The sequence below is a fragment of the Corvus cornix genome, chromosome Z, assembly GCF_000738735.6.
Source record: "Corvus cornix cornix isolate S_Up_H32 chromosome Z, ASM73873v5, whole genome shotgun sequence".
Lineage (NCBI taxonomy): Eukaryota > Metazoa > Chordata > Aves > Passeriformes > Corvidae > Corvus > Corvus cornix.
Genome location: NC_046357.1, coordinates 68,348,003 through 68,374,105, shown reverse-complemented (window position 1 = coordinate 68,374,105; position 26,103 = coordinate 68,348,003). Strand labels below are relative to the sequence as shown.

At 35.2% G+C, this 26,103-nt stretch overlaps 1 protein-coding gene across 2 annotated transcripts in view; it reads left to right on the top strand.

The window, feature by feature from the left end:
• MAN2A1 (mannosidase alpha class 2A member 1) overlaps nt 1-26,103 on the top strand; it is a 112,049-nt gene that overhangs the window by 69,065 nt on the left and 16,881 nt on the right. For both annotated transcript variants that reach the window (XM_039566682.1, XM_039566683.1), the window contains exons 13-19: nt 3,496-3,661; nt 5,484-5,714; nt 5,810-5,932; nt 12,707-12,821; nt 16,414-16,547; nt 17,614-17,755; nt 20,657-20,790. In XM_039566682.1, the coding sequence (XP_039422616.1) occupies nt 3,496-3,661; nt 5,484-5,714; nt 5,810-5,932; nt 12,707-12,821; nt 16,414-16,547; nt 17,614-17,755; nt 20,657-20,790 (1,045 nt within the window). The remainder of the gene's footprint in view (nt 1-3,495; nt 3,662-5,483; nt 5,715-5,809; nt 5,933-12,706; nt 12,822-16,413; nt 16,548-17,613; nt 17,756-20,656; nt 20,791-26,103) is intronic.

The window sequence follows — 26,103 nt, the reverse complement described above, 5'->3', positions numbered from 1 at the left end:
AAGTCTTGAAGGAAAGACTGGTCAAAATATTTGATGCTTGAATACCCAAAAAAGTATGGAGTAAAATAATTCAAGGTGTAACTTTCCAAAAGTGTCTGAAAATGAGGTGTCAGGAATTGCTTTTCTAAAACTGCAAATATTTGTGATGCATCCAATTTAGGATTAAGAGCTCAAATCTGCAGTAATTTCTCATTTTTTGATGGGCTGAGAGCAGTTAACTCCTGCTCCAGTTCAGAGGTGAAATACGTTGTCTCCCTGTGAGTGGTTTTGTCATGGTTTTTGTATCAATACAGTTTATATTAACATAGTTTTAGGATTCTTAGTTTTCTTGAATAAATGGAAGAAATTATGGCTGACTCTTGGCCATAATGGTGCCTCTAAAGTAAAATATTACAGATAAAATTTTTCATATGAATTTTACCAATAAGCATTAAAACCCTTCACTCTTTAACTGGATGAAAGATGTAATCTTTAATAGTTTTCTTGGTGCTGTTGCCAAAGACCAGTGACCTGAATAATGAAAAGAAAATATTTGCTTGCTGCTTCTGAAAGATTGTAATGTTCATGATTTTGCCTTAAAATAAGGAATAGAAAACCTTTCAGTATTATCACGTTGCTACTCTGTGTAATGCAACCACAGTGCATTAAGCAATTGTACTTAGCTTTTTGCATGGCATTCTTTGCAATGATACAGCTTAAATGAGGTGAAGCTCTTTTTTTTTTCAAATAAAATCTACAATTTTTATGGTGGGATGTTATTTAAGGGTGGGAGTTGAATGGCACTTCAGAAGTAATGTGATTTAATTACATTAGTCAGTGCTTTTGTATATGCACAAGAATTACATCTTACTTTGTATAAATACTACAGTCTTCATGAAATAATATGTCAAAACAAAATGTTACTATCTAGTCAAAATTCCTGCATTTGTAGTGCTGAAAATGTGACCTATCATTGCTAGATTCCTCTGACTATCTTACTACTCTACACACACATAATGAACTAAAAATACCTTGATTTGAGAAGTTAAAAAAATTATATATTTTAGTACAACAAGAGATTTGTTTAATCCAAATACAAATTTTAAATAAGTAGCCTGATGAAGTATAATAATAATATGGCAGTTCCTAAGGTCTTTTGTTAGGTAAATTTGTCATGAGACTAATCAAAGCTGTGAAATATGTTTGTATCTATGGGAAGGTGAACAAAGTTCCTGGAAATATTTTTTGCACTAATATGTTCTTTGCTTGGCAGGTAATTTAAATTTAATGAGGGAGTGTAGCATTAGTGAAAAATTATTATATACATAAGGTCTCCTTTTACTTGGAGGCATAAGAATTGAGGAATTCAATTGTATAAAAAGAAAAAAAACCAAGAAGACATGGTGTTCTGTTGATGGATGAGAATGAGGATTTATTTTGAGCTTTGGTGTTCAATTATCTGTTAATCCATATTGTTTCTGACAGAGTTCTTAACACTCTGTTATCACAGTATATGAGGAGTTCTTAAAAAAAGTTTATTTAATATAATTTCTTTATTCTTCCTGATTTGTAATGGGTCGAGACTGAGAGCAGGGTTGGTATAGCTAGGTTTTGTTTCCACTAATGTTATTTAAAAAAAACCCAACAAAGCAACAAAAACACCAAAACATTAAACCAAAAGGTTAACCAAAACATTTAAATTAAGTCTTACCCTGAAAGAAGACAGCTCCATATAAGCAGAAGTATAAAATGCCCTACCCAAGTCTAGGGGAGGTTCTCAGAAATTCTTGCACAAGTTCTTAAAGACTCTGAAAGCTGACCCAGAATGTGGTTAACTATTATACTGTCTAGCAATCTAGGAGTCTTCAGCATGAAATGGGGCAAAAGAGAGTATCCCAAAGCATTTTTGGTTGTGATCACAAATATACATTGAAAATTATTGGTATGCTTAGAAGTCATGATTCAAACAGTACTTCACAGGAATTTAGAGTTAAAAGGAAAATAATTTTTATGGAAAGCTCATTTGATGTATGGCAAGTAATCCAAAGGTTCTTGATATAAAAAGCTAATAAAACCTCTGATTTTGTTTATTCAACTAATGAGAAATTGGAGTTGACCTTTTATTTCCTGCTGATTGTGAGGTACTAGGGTAGCAGTGAAGTGCTGGGTAGTTTACTAGCCAAGTTTGATGCAGGCAAAAAAAGGAAGCCAGAAAAAAGATAAGGGGGAAATGATGGCCTGCTTAGGATTCCAAATGAGATTTGTAGATCGGGTGGACAGAGACAGTTCTAAGTGAAATGGTTTGATCTGTGAAAGGGATAATTGAATTTGAGGTTTAAGATGTGAAAGCAAAATAAATAAAACCATGGACAAACCCCTGAAGAATCTGCATAGAAGACACAGGGCAGAGAACGAGGAGAACCTACTTAGCAAAAATGCGGAAGGAGTGATTTGATAAGAAATGGATCTCATGGAAACTGATGAAAAATCAGATCCCATGAGGAAGTAAACTGTTTTACAGTGGGGAGGGTTAAGGAGGTTGGAGATAGAGTATTGGTTCTGCTGTATATAGTTAAGAAGATATCAGAAATTTTGGCAAGAACAATTTTTGTTGTAAAAGACTTTTTAAAAGGATGACACGAACAGAGGGAGACTTCAGAGAACAGTTGTAAATACTGCATTCTTTTAGCTTGTCAATGAAAAGACATGAAGTATAATGATTGTCCCACAGATGCACGAGCCAGAGATGTTCTAGTATAATTTTGTTTTTCTATACCTTACAATACATGAACCTGTAATAATAAAAAAATATATAGGCTAATAAAGTCAGTCCGTTCAGCTCAGGGCTGATTCTTTTGGTTAATAGCATAATCTGTTTTCAAATGGAAGAAAAGGCATAAGACTATGTAAAAAAATAGTTATTCCATATTTACCTATTAAGAAGATACGCAAACAGTTGCCGTAGTAAATGCTGGTAAATTATAATTTAAATAATTTTGTACTTTCCCTTATAGGAGAGAGAAACTAGCTCCTTTAGTGAACATATATAATTCATATATATATATAATTCATATATATATATATATATATATGTACAGCCAGTTTTGTTAATTCATTTTTTCTAAGCTATGTTAAAAAAAAAAAACAAATTTGGATGAGAATTTAATAGTTCAACCTGAAAAATACATTTAAAATGCCCTTAAGTATCTTGACTGTGCTTGCAATTGTTAATAGTAATTCTGTAGCAGGGATGATGGGAAGTAGTTGTATATTTTGTAAGGAATTTTCAAAATTTCTTGGAGAAATAATAGCATTAAGAAACAAAGATCTGCAAACAACTGATATTAAATATCCATTGTTTCTTGGTTATGTTTTGTATATCTATTTGTTGTGGTATGTTCCTGTTGTTCTAACATAATTTTAATCCTCTGTATGTAAAATTTATGTGCAGTAACATTAACCTGAAGGAGGAAACTTGGTTGCCAAAAGATAATTTAGTAAATATATTTTTTTCAGATACCTTTTGATATATAATCCTACAGAACAAGAGCGATTTTCAGTGGTTTCAGTCAATGTGAATTCAGCCAGAGTTAAATTATTGTCTCCTTTGGGAAAACCTGTTACTGTCCAAATTAGTGCTGTTTGGGATGGAGCAACTACAGTATCACATGAAGCTTATCAGGTACCCTACTTTAAATAAAAAGCATTAAAATATGGTTTTTGACAGATACTGTAGCTTCATAGTTGAAGAAAATGGAAAGCGTATTTTATATGTTGTATTCTCTGTAGACAGTACTGTTAATTCAGTCATTTTAAGTAAAAAAGAAAAAAAAACAAAAACCCCTTAAAAATCAACATACTTGTGTTTAGCATTAATATGTCTTAAACTGATAAACTTTTGTGATATCATTTATGACATTTAAAGGATCTGTTTCAGCTGCATGACTGGAAAGTACTAGATGTGTGTCTTTTTCCCTAACTTTCTCAAGCTTCTTCTTCCTTCAAGTGCTAGTCTGTACACAGAGTCACAGTTCACACAAGCCTGTGTGTTCTCAAGCACTCCAGCTGGAATGTCTTGTAAGTGCAATGACTTAAGCATTTACATTCAGGTGTTTTCTTCCTTTCCAAATACTCGAGCTGGACAGGTATCTTCAAGGTCACCTCCTGGTTTTGTTTGAAACAAAACTGCTGAGAATTTTTGAGTTGTACATCATTATAGAAGATTGTCCTCAATGATCAGAAACTTATTTTGTTACATTTTTAATGATATAGTAATAGTGTATTATTGTAATAGTAATAATTGTATTGCTTTCAGGCTTATGTTTTGATTCCTTTTGATGTAGGAACTTCATTCAGGATAATATTTCTGTGAAGAGAATTCAGTAACTGTCTCTCAATTGTGTTCCAAAGGGATAATTATTGTGGGTAAACCCTGTTAAGCAGCTCAACTCCACACACCTGCTTGTTCACTGACTCAGTGGGGTGGAGGAAAAAGTTGGATGGGTAATGGTGAGAAAGCTCGTGGGTGAAGCTGAAGCTGTGCACACAAGAAGAGCAAAACAAGGAATTCATTCACTGTGTCCCAAGGCTGGGCAAGTGCTCAGTCATCCCCATCAGAGTGTGGCTCCATCACATGGGACAGTGACTTGGAAAGACAAACCCCATTTCCCCAAACATGCCCTCTTCCTTTTTCTTCTCACAGTTTTTATTGCTGAGCATGATGTCCCATGCTTTGGAATATCCCTTTTGTCAGTTGGGGTCAGCTGTCCTGGCTGTGTCCCCTCCCAGCTCCTTGTGCAGCCCCGGCCTCGTTCCTGGTGCAGCAGCAGAAAGGGCCCTGATGCTGCATAAGCCCTGCTCAGCTGTGGCTGAAACATACCTGTGTTATCAATGTGGTTAGTACTGAAACCAAGCACCATATGTGCTACTCTGAAGAAATTTAAGTTTATTCCAGCCAAAATCAGCACAATAATTAGTATACTTATTGCCTGAAGAAGAGGAAATGAAATGACTTATCTGGACCTCAAATTCTAAACAAATTGCTTTGGAGATGTACCTTGCATACTACTCTTCTGTGCAGATTATAGATCCTAAAAAAACCAGAGACTAAAAATGAGACACTTGCTTTATACTTAGTTATTTAAATTCATACATTTTTGAATTTAAATTTCAAACGGAAGTGATAAGTAGAGTCTGTGTGCACTTGATCCAGTACACATGCATCTTCAATGAAAAGCAGATATATCAGAACTGCACACCACAGCTAACATTCTTAACAAGATTCAAAATTATTATTGCATTAATGTAATGGTAATCTTGATGCTAAGCAAATTACTGATGCAGATATTTTTGTTTGATAATTCTTTGTATTTATTTCCGGACTAAAGGAGCACTCAGCCATCCTAAAATTATTCAAGCAAAGGGAGTTACTCTGAACATAAATTCAGTATAAAAAGTTGATATTTTGCTATTTTTAGTAATGACTACTTATTTGCTCCCAACAGATCTCTTTTGTGGCACATCTACCACCTCTTGGGATTGGAGTTTACCAGCTTTTGGAGGATGAGAGTTCAGAAGCAGTTTTAGCTGACTATAACATATATGTAAGAAATAGCAGACAGGAGAAGCCAGACAGAGTTTTCAAGATAAAAGAGATGCAGAATTCTGTGGATAATATAATCTTAGAAAATGCATACATGAAACTGTGGTTTTCTGGAATGTCTGGATTACTGGAGGTATGTTATATTTTATTTCAAAACACTATATTTTACTTTTTTGAGAACTTTTGTGCTTCTTTATGGAAACCTAACATGAATCTCTGTCCTTTTAGAAAATTAATACCAAAGAAGATGGTAAAAACCATCAAATGAAGGTGGAGTTTGCTTGGTATGGAACTACCAGTAACCGAGATAAAAGTGGAGCTTATCTCTTCTTACCAGATGGAGATGCCAAGGTAAACCTTCTGTTTGCAAAGAGATTCTTATCTTGAAGTAACTTGAAGTGTTTGGCAAATACAGATTGGAAGAGCTAGTTGTCCCCAAAACTGAAATAAAAGCTGTGTAGCTAGACATAATGACATCAGTTACTGAAATGATTGGCAGAAGTTCATACTTCCTAACCCTACATCAGAGTAAAAACACGGTAAAAATTTGAAAATGTGAAAATCTAGAGAATATTTATGATTCCAAAAAAAACTTAAGATGTGATCCTTGCAAGAAATCCAGTGAGATGTGACCATTCATTATCAATTAAATAAGTTCATTTTCACTTTCTATGGTGAAAATGTGTAGGACATACTGATGAATTTCTACTTCTTCACTTTTCTGGTTTTTAATATATTTTTTTAATTGTGAATGAGTTGCTTCTGGTTCAGAGCTACTTTTTAAGCTGATATTAGAGTATTTAGTTTATTATAGTAATTAAGATACTGAGTCCCAATTGGTGTATATAAAGACAGAGTAGCAAGGAACTGTTCTGATTTAGTTCTCCAGGGTTATCTGTATTTTTAGCTGTGTAATTACTGGAGAGCAACAGCATACTCCTATTAGTTTTCAGATTGGAAATTGGGAAATGGCAGCATTCTTGCAGTGACTTAATTACCATACGGAGCCTACCATACCTCTTTTGGAACCGGAAGGGTGATATTTCAGAAGGCAAAAGATAAAATAATGAACATTTATGAAGCTAGCTAGTTGGCAGCATATTTCTTCTGAATTTCTCTTGTGAAAACCTAAGTTGCATGCAAATATGAGTTCTATGCTTACCATTTTAGGAAATATGCAAGAGTAATCATTCTAATTTTTGGCGGGAGGGAGGGGTGTTTGGCTTTCTTTCTTCTTCTTTTCTTTTTCTTTTTTTCCCCTTATGTGTGTAAATCAGTCTGGAAGGGACAGAAGAGTTTTCTTTTCTTTTAGCAGTCTTTCCTAGTAGCATACCTTTTGAGGTCTGTGAGTTGACAGTTTTCAACTATTTAGTATATTTAGTCCCATAATTGTTTATTTCAGATATGTTCATCATGGTTCCCTTACTCTTCATTTTATATGTCATTTCATATATTTTGTTGAGTTTTTATCTGTGGATACTGGAACAATATCACTTACAGTTTTTAAATTTTACCTTTCATTAACTGCGTGGTCACACTTTAACTAATTTCATTTTATATTCTGATTCATCTTTTGCTTATAAAAATAATCACTAAATCTAGCAGTTATGTAATTTTAACTACACCTTTAAGTTATTTGGTTTATTAAAATAATCTGGATGAATTGAGGTAGCAAAATGATATGGCTTAAACAGAAAAAGTCTGTCACATGTCTGCAAGCACACTTAGAAAAGAAAAATGAAATTAAACTACATTTTAAGTTAAGATTAAAAGGGTGGTGTTCAATTTTTGTAATGTTTTATACAATAAAAATGAAATTGTGATACTTCTGAAAATTCTGCCTCATTAATATTATGCTTCACCATAAGGCTCATTTGGCTTGCATTTTAATAACACTAATTAAGTTGTCCCACTGGGAATAACAATGTAATTCTATAGTAGTTTCTAAAGCAATTTGAACTAACGTTTTCTGTCTTAAAAGAAATGCCATCTGTTCAGGGTTCTTAGTCTGATGTGGATTGACTAACTTTCTAAGTCCTTGTGTGAACTGGCAATAGGATAAATGGCAGGCAGTTTTCTTGATTTCTGGCTAGGTGTTTTGTTGTTTTGGTTTTTTCCTTACCTCCCTTACCCTATGTATTACAGCAAAATTTGCAAAGAATAATTGCTTTTTATGTTGGACTATTTTCCTTTGGTAGCAGTAGAGTTATATGTTTTCTTTGCCCTTGTTAGTTGATTAATTTTGTCATCTGATAAATCTTTTGGTTACTTTATTTTCAGTTCTGAAATACTCAGAAATTATTTTTCTTCGTCTGGTTTAATCATCTGTCTGGCCACAGGGCTAAACTACAACAGTGCAAAGTCCAGAACAGAGGTGCAGAGCAGGTCCTCCATCCTGCAGGTCTAGAGAGATAGGACAGCCCTCCTACCATGCCTTTGTATTTTCTGCAAAGTCAGAGGAAAAAGCAAGGTACCAGGGAAAAGGCAGCATCTTAACTTTTTTAAATGGCAGTGCAGTGTAACTGATTGACAGCATTACCAAAATTTGGAAGGAAAGGGTTTCCTTGGGCCTTGCAACAAATACAAACAAAAGTGTCCTGTTCATGAAGAGAAAACATGTTTTTGTCTCCTGTGATTTTGTGAAGGATGGCCAACTCGTATTTTTGTAGATCTGTGGAAAAAACCCCACAGTATTCAATAAACTTTGAAACAGTTAAATGTCTGTATTTTCTTTTGTGTATTCAAGACAAGTCAATATGTGATGACTTCTTACTAGCCCTGCTTGGTTATCAATAGGGAATAGAGCAAAGCAGTTTTTTCCAAAGCATCAGATGCTTAGTGTTTGTGGGATCAATGTGAGTAGTTGATTTTTGTTTTACAAATAATTTTTTTCACTATCAAAGTGATGGGTTTTGGTACACCCAAAGGAAATTCTGATTCTCCCTCAGGGAGCTGGTTCTGTGATTCTGTGTATGTACTAGTTCCCATAGGTACTTATATGCTAACAGAATGTGGAAGAAAACAGATTTTTTTTTTTTCCCCTCTTGCAGGATCTCTAGTGCTAGAGCTAAAATACATGATATTAACTCAGTCTAATCTCAAACCCTGCCAAATAAGAGGCAATCTGCTATTGAAAAACACCTTTTCCTGTAGGCTTTGTCTTGAGGTCTTTTTTTTAAATCTCAGACATATCCAGAGCATTTAATCTGTGGTTGAAAACTTTCCCCTGGGCGTAGTTTTTTTGGCATCCAGACCAACAGTGTGCTGCACTACCAGAAGTTTTCTGGCCACACTAAAATGGTTAGGAGTGCTTTACTTGTCTACAAGGGAAGAAGCTTATTGCCCATTCTTCATGCCTCCAGGCTGCAATATGCCATGCCATCTTCTGTACAAGCCAGTAAATATTTTGGTGAAGGTATATCTCCAGTTATGTCCATCCTTTGGCACCTGTTTTGATGTTAAGTATTTTAATATACCCTAGGGATCCATGAGGTATTATTTTGCTCCAAGTATACTCCCTTAAAATTCCTTGCTAGCTTCTCTCCAACCTTCTTGCCCACTTTTTTTCCAAAGGAAGGTTGTCTTATTTCTCTTGAATATGAGTACAGAAAGATGATTTCTGAACCCTTTGATCCATAGTTCTGTTGTCCCGTTTCTGAAAAATACTGATTTCCAGGCTCAACAAAAACTGCCTCAGCAGGCTGCTGGATCTTTTACAATGGAATTCATTCCAGTGGATTTGAGTGGAACAAATATTACAGCAGCTATTTATTTTAACTCTTTAGAAAGTGGAGTCTTCAGCTTAACCATTGGATATGAGACCAGCATATTTTTATTCCAATTCAAGGTGTGAATAATCACAGATTACTTCATGCTGGAAGGTCCTTTAGTCCATGCTTGTTTTCAAAGCAGACTTAATACTGAATTGAGACCAGGACTTTGTCAAATCAGTTTTCCAAATATCTCTATCATTGTTTGTTCTTTCCACATTGCCCTAGACTTTCACATCAAAAGATGTGAAAACTGGAACTTTTGTAGTTCAGATCCAGGACCAGGATCATTTCACAAACCTGTGCATCTCACCAAGGATCTTTACAATGATACTAGAACAATTGCAAGTTCAATGCATAAAGATGTTTTCCTGCTTAAAAGCCTGGTTGATTGAAATTTTTGCTGTGGCAAACCTGGGCAGTTATCTTTTTATACGTTCTGAGCTCTTGGTATTTCTCCTGGTAACTATCAACAAATCACTTTCTAGGATTAGTGTGCTTTTCTAAGTACTAAATCAATTAGAAGGCTTCCCTGTTCTATCACTACCATACTTTTACTTCATTTTTCTTGCTTGCTCAACAATCAGGGAATATCAGTCATCCGTGAGAACTTGAGTATACATCATATTGCCACTCTTTCTATCAGAAAGAACTTGTCTGATCTCCAAGACTACATTATAGCATCTGCTTTTGTAAGCCGCCTTCCTCTTTTGTGCCTTTCCTAGCACTGTGTCTGAATTGGAGGCTTGCAAACTCAATGCATGTGCTAGCAAAATCACCAATTACTGTTTTTAAAAAATTGATTAGTTTCAGGCAATATCTTCAAAATAAAAGTTCCTTTTTCATCAGCTCATATTTCTGTTTCGTTCAGAACAGTCTGTGTGATTGCCTTTATCTTCAGAAGAAGAGCTGATCTGGCTACATGTGCAGCCTGGAGGCTCAGGTGTGTGAACTTAATGTTTATGGCAATATCCCAGAATCTGACAGCAGATATATCCATCTCATTTCAGCTTTCTGTGTATTTTAATAGCTGTTGTCAATATCGCACTTGTATTTTGTACTAAAAAACACAACGGAAAAGAGTTCTTCCAAGTGTTTGGTTTGTTTTTTGTTGGTTTTTTTTTTTTTAATTTTTGGTTTTTGAAATTACTTCAGGTAATTTTTTTCTAATAAGTGCACAGCTTTTTACCTTCCTGTGTTACTCATCCAGCATCTCTCCATTTTGCTGGCTAGCTCTAGTGAGAGCCCAGCAGGAAATACTCGTATGAACTACCGCAGACTGTAAGCTCTGTGTTACTTTGATAACAGAATATATTTGGCAGTCTGCTGTCTGTGCAAGTAACGTTCTCCTGGTTCACAGGTAATTTGTTTGTCCTGATGGCCTCAGGTTTCTCAGTTCATTTTCTGAGAGTTCCTTTAGGTGCTGTTTCAGTCTGTCTTTGCTAGCTTGAGTACCTTCATGTTGCTGTACCCTGCAGGGAGGATTTTGAAGGGTTTGATTATTCCACCATTTGGTCGGTCATCCAGTTCCCCTGTGGGATTTTTAACTTTTAGAAGCCATGTAGTCACAGGTTAAATGAGTTTGTCTTCTCTACCTATGTGTGATAGAAAAGCAAATAAGAATCTCTTCTGCCAGAAGGGGAGAATTCAGTCTACAGTTACGGATATTGTCAGTTCTTCATGGAAATAAGAGGTTCTAACTTGAGATCTGGTCTTCAAATTTCTTTTATCTCAGCATATTAGTTCATTGGGCTTATGTGCCCCCTGAATACCATATTTCTGCTGTATTTCTCACCTAGCAAATGGGTTTTGCGTAATAGATAACACTTGTCTGTCCTATTGACAAGATGAGACCCTATGGAAGTATTCCATTGTTTTTTCTTGTAGACTGTCAAGAAGTCTAAAACACTCTTTTGAGGTTTTCTATTGATTAACTGGATAAGATTTTCAGTAGGAAAAAGCTCTGTGTCCCTAAACCAAACAATCTTATCAAGGTGTAAGTAGATGTGATTTTTCTTCCAAAATCCTGTATACAAAATTCCTGTAGTTGATAACTGCAGAGTTGCCTCTTGGAACTCTGGCACAGCTTTTATTAAGCAGTATTTTGAAGCTCTAAGAATAAGTATGTGAATAGAAAAGGCAGGCTTTTAGCCCTTGAAAGTCTCTTTCAGTTTTTTCTATTATACAATACTTCTTGAAATCTTCCCTCTAAATATACATACAATTATATTTCAAAGAATGTTGGATATTTACCTGTACTTGTTCTTCTCTAGTATGTTTTTTTCTGTATGTTTGTAAGTTTGATCTCTGCTCTTCCTCAAGATATATTTGATCTTTGGTGTCATTGCTTCAAGAAAGACCGTGCTCTGTCCTTATGGCCGTGCTATATACAGAAGTAAGACAGCCACCCTCTGAGAGCTTTTTGCCTACATCCCTCTGAATAACCTGTTTTTCAAGCATTTGTGGTGGGGTTTTTTTGAGTGAAGTCTTTATTTACAGTTGTTTCCCTATTGAAGTAATTGCGTGTGTTGTGTTTTCATTTTTGGCTTGTACATTGTCAATATTTAATTCATTTTTACCTTTACAGCCATCCATTTATTTCCAGCTAGTGCACATAGTTTAGTTTGGGATCTACTGTGTTTTAAAAAAAAGTTGTCGTTTGCCTAGCCAAGACTCTAAATGCTGTGACTACATGGAAAAATAATTTTCTTCATCTCTTTGGTTTGACTTTTGATTTGCAAAATTTGTCCTATTCTGTGGGAACCATGAGTAGTAAGCCACTGTCCTTGTTGGCTTTTTGTAAGGATTCCCAGCCTTACCCTGCATTCCAGAGACCTCCTACTGGCAGTAGCTGTTTCTGATGAAGAAAAAGCTTTCTCTTCTACTTTCAAAAGGATATGGAAATTGATCCACAAGGCAGAGTAGGGGAGGCTTTCCTTATACAATGTACCACTGACAGAGGTAGTTAAACCACCTGCCACAAATTATGACACTACAGTATTTAATTCCTGGTTAGCAGTTAAAATTTTTCTTGCAAAAGGGCTCAATCCAGATGCAGTATCAATGCATTCATGTGCTTGTCTGTAGACCTTGTATCCATTAATCCTCATAAAATACTTGTGAGATATGTAATGAGACTTAACCTAATTTTACCTAAAGAAAATGTGAGACTCTGAAGAGAAGTTGCTGAATTTCAGATTAGGAGTAATTTTTTAATCTTCAGGTTTTTAGATCTGGAATGGTTTAAAAAAATAAAATGCTATTTTAATATTTATTAAATGCTTTGATTTATTGGCACTACATTTAGGCAAAACTTCCAAAATACTTACTCTGACTTTCTGTTTTATTTTTGTAGCCTTATATTTTTACAGACCCACCTGTCATAAGAGTTACTCATGGAAAGATTTTCTCAGAAGTTGTTTGTTTTTTTCACCACATGACACATACCATGCGGCTGTATAAAGTCCAGGGTAAGAGTTGTGAAATTCTGTCTCTCTCGACAGTTATTTTACATCACTATGGTTTGGATCCTACCTGCCTTTTGAATGTTTAAATGCAGTTCTGTCTGCACTAGTGCAGAGGTCATGAGACTGAAGTTGTATTGACTCCAGTGCACTGTGATTTCTCTCTGAGTATCATGCTAGTTATTAAGCTGGTGTACTTAACAGATTTGTTAGAGATATCTCTCCAGACTTTACTGACTCATCTGGATGCTGTAAATAGCGGTACATTTTGAAAATCAGACAAAAAATAGAAATATCTTGAAGGTAAGGTAAAAACATAGTTTCTTTCGTAGTTTCACATTGACTGATGGATGTACAATATATATTAATGGCCTTAAACTAGAGAAGTCTAGTTTACATCACAACTCCAGGCTTTAGTTGTTTATGACCTTCCTTTGTATGTCCTTTATCTGCTTGGAAGAGCTTGTGACAGAGTTGGCTGTGTCTGTTGAGAGGCACCAGCACCGCACATCAACTTTTTGTTTCTTAGGAAATAACATCATACCAGTTTTCCCTTGTTTTCTTCAGTAAGGCTTTCAGGTTTTTGTTTCTTTACTGTTCAGCTACTGATTTCCAAGGAAATTCTTGGTAAACAGTCATTTTGGAAATTTTCTACCCTTCCAAACTAGATAAAATTGGCCACTGAAAAATGTAAAAGAAGGAGGAAATCATGGTGCAATTCTATACAATTATTTTCCCATGGAAACTTGAATTAACATGCGTAAGTGTATCTTTCTGTGGTTTAGCAACATACATTTTCAGTTATTTATTATTTGTGTCTACTGGAATTCTGAAATAAAGAAGGACTGGTTAATGTTTTTAGCTGAAGGAACTGACATGTTTTGTATTAGAAACTTTACTGTAGGAGTCAAATTTTCTGCATATTTTTTAAAGTCTTATTTATCAAATTTAATTATTTTTCCTAAACAACTTCAAAAAAAAAAAAGGGAAGTTGTAAGTACTTTCAAAGTCTTCCTTGTGCTTTTCATTCTTTCTTTTAGGTTTCAAAAGTAGTATTGACATCATCTGTTTGATTTCTGGGGGGTTTTTTGTTTCATTTTACTTCTACTGTATTTCACTCTAGAACTAAAGAACTAAAATTGATTCGGATGCCTCATTTTTGTGACATGTACATTGAAGTTCGAAGTTGCTGGAGTTTATACATATGCCAAAAGCTGATCAGAGTTCAGTTGCCAGCTGATAAAGTAATTCTGGATCAAACATTAGCTCACACTCCTTAGAAACACAAACCAAGAGTTTGCATAGTAATTTGTTGTTGAAGATCCTAAGGAAACATGACTCATATTTAAGATTATGGTTTCTTGGTTTTAAGTGACAAGTATGTAAAATCAGCTTAGAGGAAAAAAGGTACCTTGAGGTCAAGAGGTACCAGGTTGCCAAGAATGTGGAAAGAAAGTTACATTTCTGTGTGAGTTTCAGTAAATCAAAATTCTCAGCAAGGAGGGAACTTATATAGGTGGATATTTATTGTAGTGAAGGGGAGGGAAAGACCCTAAAAAGCCTGTTTTTTGGTTGTTAGGGTGAGGCTGTTATTGTAAAGTAGATTTTTCTGTAGTACTCCTTTTTGTTTAATTCGCTACTAAATGCCTACTAGAAGTATTTCACTTCCCTTTCACAGTTACCAGAAAATGTGTTGTCAGTGAAAATCACTTAATTGCCAATTCCTAACACTTAACTTTATCTTTTCTTGTGAGTGTACTGTCTACTTTTTTCCTTTGGCTTTTCTGACAATTTTTAATTCATCATGATGTTTCAATACTTACACCATTACATATGTAATATGTACACGTGTAAGTCCTGTACCATGCTTCTAGCTTTGACAAGGAAAAATGATGCAAAATATAGATTATATATTGTCTGTTTGCTTTTTGGTGTGTTTTTATTTCAATTTCTTTAAGTGTTCATTCTCAAGTTTAAAATTTGATAGCTTTGCATCATTGTTTTGCTGAGGTCTATTTCCTTGGCTTTGTAAGGGAAGTTATTTATAAAGCATTATGTCAATTATAATAAGATATTTTGAAGTCTAGATACTAGATATATACAGTAACAAATCATGTGGAAAAAAATCAATATGTGCATGTGTATAAATGTGTTTTGATTTCAAGTAAGGACCTGATCTCCTGTTGTAACTTGCCTGCTTGCCAAGGGGCAGCAAGCCTGATTGTGTGGCTAACCCAGCTGTTGGATAGTACTTCCAAGTCCTACATCTTCTTCTGCAATTTTGGGGAAAAAAACAGCTTTTACCCCTTTTGGCTTTAAAATTCTCTTGATTTTGGGGAGAAGATACTCTGGGTTGACAACGCTGTTCAGTAATTCACCATTGAGTGTTTTTTAACTTCTGCTGACATTGGCATCTGTTTTTGATATTAGCATGATTTTGTTGAATCTTTTTATCAGAAGCTTCATATGCTTTATTTTCTTCATAGTTGTATTTCTGTATTATCTCAAATTATGTAGTACAAAAATGATGAAACTCTAAGCTAAAATACTGTATTCTTCTTCAATGTACTCATGCTTTTAAATATTTGGAAAAAGTACTTTAAATATTTGGAAGATCTATGACTGGGGGCATCAAAAGTGGAGCGTATAAATCCACATTTTCCAGACTAGGTTTGGGAAAATAGATGTGATTAGCTGAACCAAATGTTTTCCATTTAGCACTGAAGTTTAATAGCCATTGGTAAATGTTAACATTTTAACAGTTGCTGTACTTCTGCAGGTGGCATTCAGATTTTAAAATAGATGAAACAAATATGTATCTCTGTTCTGCTTGGTGCAATTCTTTTCACAATCATTAGTCCCATTAGACTACAGAAAGGGTAGAAGTGGTGATGCTGAATGATGGTATGATTCCACTCCAGATTGTGTCTTGAACTGTTTGAAAAGGGCAGGTTATTATTAAAGGTATGTAATTTTCAGTACAAGGCACTGTAGAAAAAAAAAATCTCACTGAACAACTTGTCCAAATTTTCAGACACCTAATCCTTCTTTTAATAAATACGAATCCTTTCCCTGTCAACAAAGTTTTGTGTCCTGCTTGTGACTGTATTAGGTGAAAATTCTTAATTCACTGTCCTTAAGGAAGATTATTGCTCCTTTGGTTAAAACAGCTGCTCACAGTTTCCTGCTCAGTTGAACCGTTCTGTCAAGACGCTGGTAACTTCATTCTTGTCTGGGAATGGTGACAGCTGCTTAAGAGTGAAGGGGAGAAGTGACTGACCAGGTCTTGCTCCAGCATATTTATTTAAAGACAGCACTTAACAGTTGTATGCTGTTTCCTACTGATGTACTGGAACCCACATTGGTTCTTGCCATGTATTGCTCCTGTTCCCCTTCAGTGCTCTCTTTCAGACTGTCTGTTCAATTTGTACCAAATTAGAAATACTGCTCTATCATCTGTCACATAACTGAACTGTCTTCCAATATCTGGTTAGATATACAGAAAACAAAAACTAGATCACTCTGTTCTGGGAGCACAGTCATTCTTATACATGTGGCAATCACTTTTAGAGATTTTAAATGCGTCTTTTTCATGTAGGTTTGGAAGGACAGTCTCTTGAAGTTTCCAATATTGTGGACATTAGAGGAGAATATAACCGTGAACTTGCAATGAGAATTTCATCTGACATAAACAGTCAAAATAGATTCTATACTGATCTTAATGGATATCAGGTAATTGCCATCTTTTAATTGTAAAAGCTTAGGGTGTCAGGTTTTGACTGTCTAAATATAAAGAGCTTATACTAAACAAACTCTCACGTTAAACTGCACTAATAATTTAAAAGGAAAAATGCTTTTTAAAAATATATCTGTTATAAAATTTTATGTAGACCAGATGAAGAAGTAAGTGTGTGCTTTAAAGGAGTTTGTTGAATATTCCTTTATATGCTTTTTAATGTAAGAATTATAATACAGCAAGTCACCACGTGGTTGCTTATATATGCGCATACCTTCTTTCCCTCCGCTTTGTTTATTTCGTTAGAGCCATTGGATAACACAGTGATAAGTATACATAAGGACCAGATCTGGTGAAGAGCTGCTTATTGCTGTGTTTGAAATAAGTGATGTATTTTGCATGTGTTATGCTTTTTCTATTGTTAATGCATCTGAGGAAATGTAGTGGGACTATTGTCTTAATTTGAACTGTGCAGCTCACACAAAGAGAGAAAAATTGGTCTTCCTTACCTTCCTTTCTTGCTAAAAATAGTTTTGCAAATACAGGAGACCATGAGTCCTAAGTAAAAGACTACTGGTTTTCCAGTTACTGTGTAGTACTGTATTTTGCTGGAGACAATGAATATTTAAACATGAAAATAGTTTTAATACTACTACTCAGTTGTCATGTAGCATTCAAGAATTCCAACAGCACTTCAATGAGTTCCCATTATAAACCAACAATTCCTTTTCTGCTACCTTAAATCTATTCATTGCTTGCTCTCTAGAGGGGAAAAATTTTTCTCTCATTTTATAACTGTGATTATTCCTTTTTGTAGATTCTCTTGATGAATCTTTCACATTTTTTTTTAATATTCTTTGATGTAAAAGTACATTGAAGTTACCATTTCCAAAGTGGTAATTTTAGCCACAAATCTCCCCAAAAAGCTAAATAATACAGTTGAGTGAATGCTTTCATGATGGTTGTTCTTCCAAAGCACATGGGATAAATGTCTGAAAATGTCTTTGAAATTTAATTGCATAAAAAGAATGTACCTTGTTGAAGTTTGTGTTCATAATGCAGATCCAGCCCAGACTGACGATGAGCAAGTTGCCTCTTCAAGCAAATATCTATCCTATGACTACCATGGCTTATATCCAAGATGTTGGTGTTCGTTTGACACTTCATTCAGCTCAGTCTCTAGGTGTTGCAAGCTTGAAAAATGGTAAATATAAGATGATAGATAAGATAAAAGTCTCTCCTTCATGATTTTCTGAAATAGTTCGTTCAGAGATTTCCATACTTACCTACAAGCATTTGAAGAGAGAAGTAAATTTTTCCAACTCTGAAAAGTTTTAGAATATGTCCCTAAGCAAGGAGGAAGAGGTTGGTCCCACATGAGATCCTGTCATCTTCAATGAAAGATCCCTCTCAAACTAGAGACAGAGGAAAAAGATTGCAAAAATGACAGAAGGAGCAATGAATTGTCAGAACCAGCTATTTTTCACCCAAGAACTCTGGTGGAACTCAGGAATGAAGTAGCAGAACTAAAGGGGTTATTCTTTAGCAGAGTAGCAGAGGACTTAAGAAGAATGCTGATCATGTTTTTTGTTCTCTTTGTTTGCTTTAGTGTAGACAGCACTAGTCTTAAGGTATATACAGTATAGCCTAACTTCCCTGTCAAGGAAAAACACCAGCAGCTTTTTTGAAGATTAGTGTTAGTGAAATAAAGGATAAATATGACCCTGGGTACAAGTGAACATACTTCTGAAACAAAATCATACCTCACAAATTTAATGGAGTACTTTGAATATATTGACAAGAAAAATCAATTCATATTAAGAATTCCAAAAGAGACACAGTCTTGCTCCTTGGAGCAGAAAAGGGTATGATGAATGGCCTGGAGGACTGGAAACAGAGGGCAGTTATTCAGTCTATTGGAATGGAGGAGATAAAGCTAGAGGTAGTGGGCAAAATAAGGTATATAATTCATAACTTAAGATGTATAATTCCTTGCTGTAATATATATTGTCAGTTTAAATGTATATGATTTCAAAAAATAATGGAATGAATACTCAGAAAAGTCCATCAGAAACTGCACCAACGCCTACTTCCCAGTTTGTTTTAAGAAAAATGTCATAAATACTGTGTTCTGACAAAAGGTGAATACCATGCTGGATTAGTGGCAGTATTAGCAAACCTAATTCACTTTAGGGCAGGGAATTAACACTGACATATACAGTGATGCTTTAATAAAACCACAGTGGAAAATACCAGCCTTTTGTTCCAAGTCTACTGGATACAAGACCCAAACCACATTTTTTCTTCCCTCCCCTTGCTGGAAACCCAGTTCCTATTGGTCTGATCTTGTGAATGACCCTGACACCTCCAGTGTTGTTATGCACGCATTAAATGGGTATTGGAGATTAAATTAGTGTGCAGAGGCTTTGTTACCTGATAATAGTGTCTGTATTTATTCTTTAACAATCTTAATCTCTGAGTCACAGAATAATGCACCATCTAAATCCACAGACAGTCCCGCTCTCTGCCATCAAATTAGGGAAGTTGAGGCTAGCACTGTTGGACATTTTGCAGTTAAGCATCAGGGAGAAACTGACCTTCTGTGAGCACTTGTTTCAAATCTGTCAGAATACATTAGAGGCTTTTCACCTACTCCAGTTTAATAGAAGAGCAACAGATGTATCCCCTACCTGACATGACATTGATTTCTTGACTGTGTCACTCTTTGGCAAACTGTATTATGTCATTGAAGATACACCAACGTCAAATATTTACTCCGTCCCACTAAGAAAAAAAGGAGAATTAATTAATCTGATTTGTTATCATTAAGTAATATTCCATTAAATTACTAAATTGTCTACCTTGTCCAGAAGGCATGCTGGATTCCTCAAAAAAGAACAGAAAATTAAGTTGAAGGTTCAGTGGTTGCTGAATATCATATGCTTCATGACATTTTTCTGAAGGTCTTTCAGGAGCTCAGAGGGATGGATCATGGAAGAAAATTTGAAAATCTTACAGTTTAGGCAAGCAACCCTCAGTATCTATCTGCCTGTGTCTGAGACACAGGTGTGTCTCAAGGCATAACCCACCATCTGAAAGTTATGTGAACAGTACCTGAGTTCAAAATAGCAGTTTTTTCTTACTCATTATCAGCTGATTTCTGTCCTGGATAAACAAAATATGTTTGTACTTGAGGGAAGGGAAGAACAAGTATTTAAGAAAATTGGGTAAGTGTTTGTAGAACACTGAAGTATAAGAAAGACAGCCTTAGTAAGCAGCCTTTTCTAGAAGCTTAAATTGTGAATTTCTTATTCAGGATACAAGTACTTTGGTCTTCCATTTTTATTTAGGAAACAAGTAAACTTGTTTGAAGATTCAGTGTGCAAAAAACATAACAGCCTTAATTACGTGCCCCAATCTGGTTTCCTTCTGGAGATAGACCCTTGAAAAGAATGTGAGCTTCATTGTCCATCAGGCTATATATGATTTAACATCATGCTTAAAGAGCTGTTTTGAGTGGCCATGCTGCAGTTCAGTATAAACGCAGAACTTCATGCTCAGTGCTTATGCAGTGCGAAGTTTTTTCCTACTCCCACAAGTGAAGTTACCTGTACAAGAAGTGATTGTGAGTAATTATATACTCCTGTTGATACATATTTTTCCTTCTGACTTCAAATGTGAAACAAAAGAATGGAGTACAAGGTGAAGACAGTTCCTCTACAGAAGGTCTCTCCATACAGCTGCTGCTACTTGGGGGTGATTCTCATCTTGGATGTTTGACTTCCAAGTATCCTTGTTGCAAATAGTAGTTAAAAGTAATAATTTTTCATAGTAAACTTTTATTTAGACTCTGAAAGTAAAAATTGATGGACATTCTGCAGAAGGGCTTGTGAAAATTTTTTGGCAGGTTATATACAGCCACAGTCCAGTGGCACTAACTCTTTTCATAATCAGTCCTAACAATATTGATCAGTGCTTACTCTGCCAAACTCAAGAGAAATAATATGATTTTTTAGAGTAAGTTAAATTTTAGGGCAGGTTTTTTATGTTTAATAGAACCTTACATATTCCTGTTACTAGTATAATCCTTGTGTTGCTCTTTCAGGTCAGCTGGAAGTGATCATGGATCGCCGGCTTATGCAGGATGACAACCGTGGCCTTGGACAAGGTGTTCAAGATAACAAGATTACAGCTAATGTCTTCCGACTGCTGTTGGAAAGAAGACGTGGAACAGATGTGGTAGGATTCACTGTCTGGATTATTTTTGCCAATTAAGATGTAAATATTTATTTCTGTTGCAGCAGCAAAGAACTCAGTAAAGAAATTATTCCATGAGCTGTAGAACTAAAGAAATGTAGCTTCCAAGGGAGTTTTGTCCTCTTGCTTGCATAATCCGATTGTAAAGACTTCATCTCTCACTATTCCTCATGTAAATCCATATCTACTTTCTCACTCACACTTCAACATACGAGTGGGTGTACCATTGTGGAAGTCTCTTTTTTCTTTTTTAATTACTTTTTTACTGAACAAGCTTTAAAAGCTGCTAATTAGTGTGAGTTCTGCTTCTTAACAATGTTAACTGAGTCTAAACAAAGGTTGACAAATTATTTCAGCTGAATGGGTAGAAAGAAAAAACCTCTTATAAATATAATTTTCCTAGGAAATAAGATTCAAGTGGAAATATTTAGACGCCAGACATAAAAACCTTTTCAGTTCATTATGATTCTAGGAAAGTTGAGACCATTTTGTTGTAGGGGTATTTTTTTATTTGCACATATCTCAGTTTGCTGGTTTGTGTCTTAGTCTTTTGAATAACCTCAATTTTCTTTCAGTTCTTTGTATTTTCTCTTTGTTTTTTTCTTATCATTTTCAAGAAGGACAAAATAAGAAGTACATCTTTGTACTGAGGCAGTATGACGTGATGACAGTGCTGAGTATATTTTAAAATCATTGCATACCTAAAGATGAGAGGTTGTATACCAAGCTGCTAATGAATATGCAGATAAATTGGAATTAATTCTGGTTTATAATGGATATCATTAACCACTGTGAGAGGATGATAATATCAAGCTTAAAGCTAATTTTCAGCATTTAATGATTGACAGTGGGGTTTTTTTTTCAGGTTGTACATGTCATTATGATTTTCTAGTTCCTCATCATGTATAATGCACGCTGCATAATAACTGCATTAATCAGTGTGATGTGCAGCTACCCAAGCTAACGTGAGTTCAGCAGCAGTCTGGTTGTGACAACAACAAGAACTGCACAGTTTAATCCCTCTTTACAAGAGGAAACCCGCAGAGAGATCTGTACTGCCACCCAAAAATTCCTTAGTACCCAGGGTAATTTGTGTTGTATTAAATTAGACTGTGGAGCTGGTAAGTAAGAATTGCTGGACATGGAAATCTATGTTTACATTAGAAAATAATTTGAAACAACAGTGGATCAAATCAGTTAGTGCCATTGTGCTTGCAGTGACACTGTGCGCAGTCTTGGTGTTTTCTGTAGAACCATAAAATAACTCACTAAAAGGTACTTCTGGAACTCTTCCGCTCTAGTCCCTGCTCAATGCAGTCTATTTTTGTGTCAGAACAGACGTAAAAAGTTAGTCATGCATTCAGACCATAATTAAGATGTGATGGGTTAGAGCATGTTTAGTGCCATACCTCATGGGGAGCTCCTTGGTTACTTCCTTCTAAAATGAAACTGGTCCACACACACTGAGGTTGCTCTGCAAACTAGTACAGTGCCCCCCTTGAGTGGGGTTGGCCACAAGTTCAGTTTCAGAACAGCTGCTACTTCAGACCAAAACACTCCATTGGAAAATATTTTGAAGTACTTTTGAAGTAATATTTTGAGTCAATTACTCACTTAGAGTAAAGGCAACCTAAACAACTCTGGAATGTCCTAGTTAGTGAAATATTTACATGTGTCTGTGCATATGTTTGTTAATTTGTTTGTGATACCAGTCAGGTATCATCTCAGCAGAATAACAGTGTAATTCCCTTTTTTTGTTTAAATCATCTCTCCTACAAATCTGAAAGATTCTGTGCAAGTTACTGAGAATCTTTCAAAGGAGAAGGGGCAGTTGCCTACTACAATCAAAAATTTCTGAGGTGTTTTGGATACCTGTGTTCCAGCACCTTCCTTTCCCCATAACTCTTCATGCTGAGCTTATAATGGTTTTAAATGGCTGCAGAGGACTTTAGGGGAACTGGTTCTTTCACACTCTTGAAAGGACTTCGAAGAAAATGGAATCAGAACTATGGGGGAGTAGGCGCAGTCCAAGAGGTGCTTGTTGTCCTAACTGATCCAATATGCACAAGCCCCAGGAACCAAGCAAGGGGTTTTAAGGAAACATTTTCTCTCTGGTGTTGTATCTGGAATTCCCCATTCATATATTCAGAATGTTCTAGAATTATGTTTTTCAAAATTTACCTGAACATTAGTAATATTTTCTGATTCATGCCACTGTTTCAGTTTTAAAGTAAGGGTAGTACTCTTTCTGTTTCATTACACATACAATCATATTTTTTTTTAGTCCAGTTACCCAGAAGGTAGTTGTTATAATAGCTTAAAAATAACCATGTCAGAAAAAATTATGGTGAAATTATATGCAGTTTATATATGTAATCAGCTACGGTGTGACTCATACTCTGACCCTGATTTTGTTGTCAAGCCCTATTTTATTGACTTCAGGAAACATGAAAGCCACTGGAGGAGAAAGTTTTGACCATTTGACATCTTTGCCATTACAGACTTTTCCTAATGTGTTTTCCAAAAGATTTCATTCTATCTTTTCTTAAAAACAATTCTGAGGAACAGGATGCTTTCTGCTCTTCATGGAACTTCCCCATAAAAGTATGTCAAGTGTAAGATGTGCAGTTCTTTAATTAAAATAATTGTGCATCACTGGTGAAATTACTGTGGAGAGCTTTTGTTATCACTGTATCAACCAACAGTTTCTTTTAATTTATATCTCTGAAATACTTTTTTCCTTCCCCAACTGCACCCTGAACAGTAAATTGTAATGACAGTTAAACCACATGCATGTCCTGAAGTCTGAAACTCACATGTCCAGTGCATGGATAGAGTGAAATTCTTAATAATTCTTAATAATTGTTGGCATATTCAGTCTGTATTCTAATATGTTCTTAATCCTAACACCACCTGGGTTTTGGCTCTTGAATTCTAGCTTGTCTAATCAGTCAAAAATATGCATTCAGATACTGCCTCTGCAAAAGACGTCAGGTTGATGTGTTTTGCTGAAGCTTTTTTGGTTTTGTATTTGTGGGGAGGGAAGAGACTTGGGGGAGAGGTGGTTGGGTTTATATTTTCTGTTTGTTTGTTTTTGGGTTTTTTTTTCCCTAAGATGGATACTAAAGGTTTATTTACAATTACAGTATGGTTTGTTAAGTGAGCTGTGTTTGTAGTAAGAGCTGGGCAAATTTTGTTTCACTTTACATTATACTCACCCCATTTATTGATAATTGTGTTCCTCAGACCTTGGATGTTTTTACTGTATTTTTGATAAAATTTCTACATACATCTTTTTCTTCTACTAGATGTAACTAATTCTGCTTATATGTTCATTTTCTCCTTGCAAGCATTTTTTGGCTTGAATATCTCTTTGAATCGTCTTCTAATATTGTCTTCTTTTTCCTCAGATTGTTAACCAAGAACTGAATTCATGTCATTTTTAAAATGAAGGGAATATTTAGCTGAGAATGAAACTGAACACAGTTTATTAATGCTTGTCAAAACAGTAAATGTTTTGTTCTTTTTGAAAATAGACTACTTTGGATTTATTGTAAGTTTTGGAAAAATAAGCATTAATACCTTTTTATATTCTGAATCCCAGCATGATATATCAATATAGGAGTGAAAGAAATAGGATTTATAGGAAGTAATAATATATTTTTTCATCAACGACGTAGCTGAAGAATAGATGCCATGCCAGGCAAACACTTTCTTCTTCAGATTCCTATTTCATACCTTGTCTTGACTTAGTTAATTTATATAACTGGATTTATAGCCTAGGCTTGAAGAGAGAGCCAGGATTCAATGGCTCAAATGGCTGTTACTTTTGGGAGAAGTTGTTTAGAGGAAAAATAATACAGTTAATAAAATCACAAATATGTGGGAGATAGTCGAACTCCCTTTCTTGCACCACGTACAAGTACTTTTTTCTTACTAAATCTCTATCAGTACACACTTTCTCTGAAAATTTATGGTTGGTGATACAGCCATTTTTGTCTGATTATTGTGTTGCATTTGCCCCTTATTGGTGTGTTCATTTCTAATGCATGTGCATGTTTCTCACTGTAGCTATATATTATACTGTGCATTGCTATGCTACATGTAACCACACCTTAACAAACATAATTAACTTGGTGTTTCAAAAAAGCAGAAAATTGACATTGGCTTAATTACTGCCATTTAGAAGCTTTTTCACGCCCATATGTGACAAGCTCAGAAACTCTAATATCATTTTTGATTGTAACTGCTACAGTGAACTTATCAAATATGTACAAAATTGTTACGGTTTTCGGGGTTTATGGTGGCCACAGAAGGAAAAATAAAAGACATCTTCCTCTTCCTTTCACACAAAATCTTGTTTAGAGCCTTACCACATATATTTAGTAAGGGGTGAACACTACTATTGTATTTCATTTGAAGAGATATTCAGGTACATGTTACTTCTTCCCAGCTTTGCATAAAACACTACATTTAATTCATTCTTTCTTCTACTACTGTGTAGTTTATACTGGTTTTCTTATGCAGGAACTTCATGTTTGCTACTCAAGAAAAATGTTTCCATTTCTTATTTACCTACAAATACTCTCTGCTTTCAGGCAAGCACTGTCATTGTTTTTATGTCAGGACACTTTACAGCTTAATTTCCTTCAAATATTTTTTTCATGATACAGTGACAAAGATGTGTCGCAGAAAGCTTTTAAGTAAAGACTGCTTTGTCTGCAAGCTCCATTCCTGTGTTGGTGTTATGAAACATTCTCATCCTGTAACAGCAGCAGCCACTTGTAGCTGACTCATGGCTTGAGTAGGTAGTACAGACGACTGTCTTCCTTTGGACATACAGCTATGTCTCTTGTGTTCTTTTTTCTGTAATTATGTACATCTCAGCAGTGAATTACTTTCCTTGGTTTGGTTTTATCTGTCTTCATTTGCATGTACCTGTCTACTGACTCTGGTTAGAAAGAATTTTACCTCAGTATTATGCATAGTATTCAACCTTGATCTCTCCACTTTTATCTTATATAATTCACCAAAGGACAAGGGCAGGCCTCTTTATTGTCTTTTGTGAGCTTATCTCTGCTGGTGCAGTTTGAGGTCTGAAATTTAAACCTTTCTGTATCACCACTTCTAGGAAGGCCTAATTCTTCCTGCAAGATCTGACTGCAGGGCAGAATCCTTCCTAAAGGAGGGAGAAAGTGTGCAAGTCCACCTTCTTCTTCTTGTATTCTCAAATGAAATGACTTTCTGGAATAATCTCCTTGCACATTCAAGTTTCCACCAGTAGCAAGAATTTTC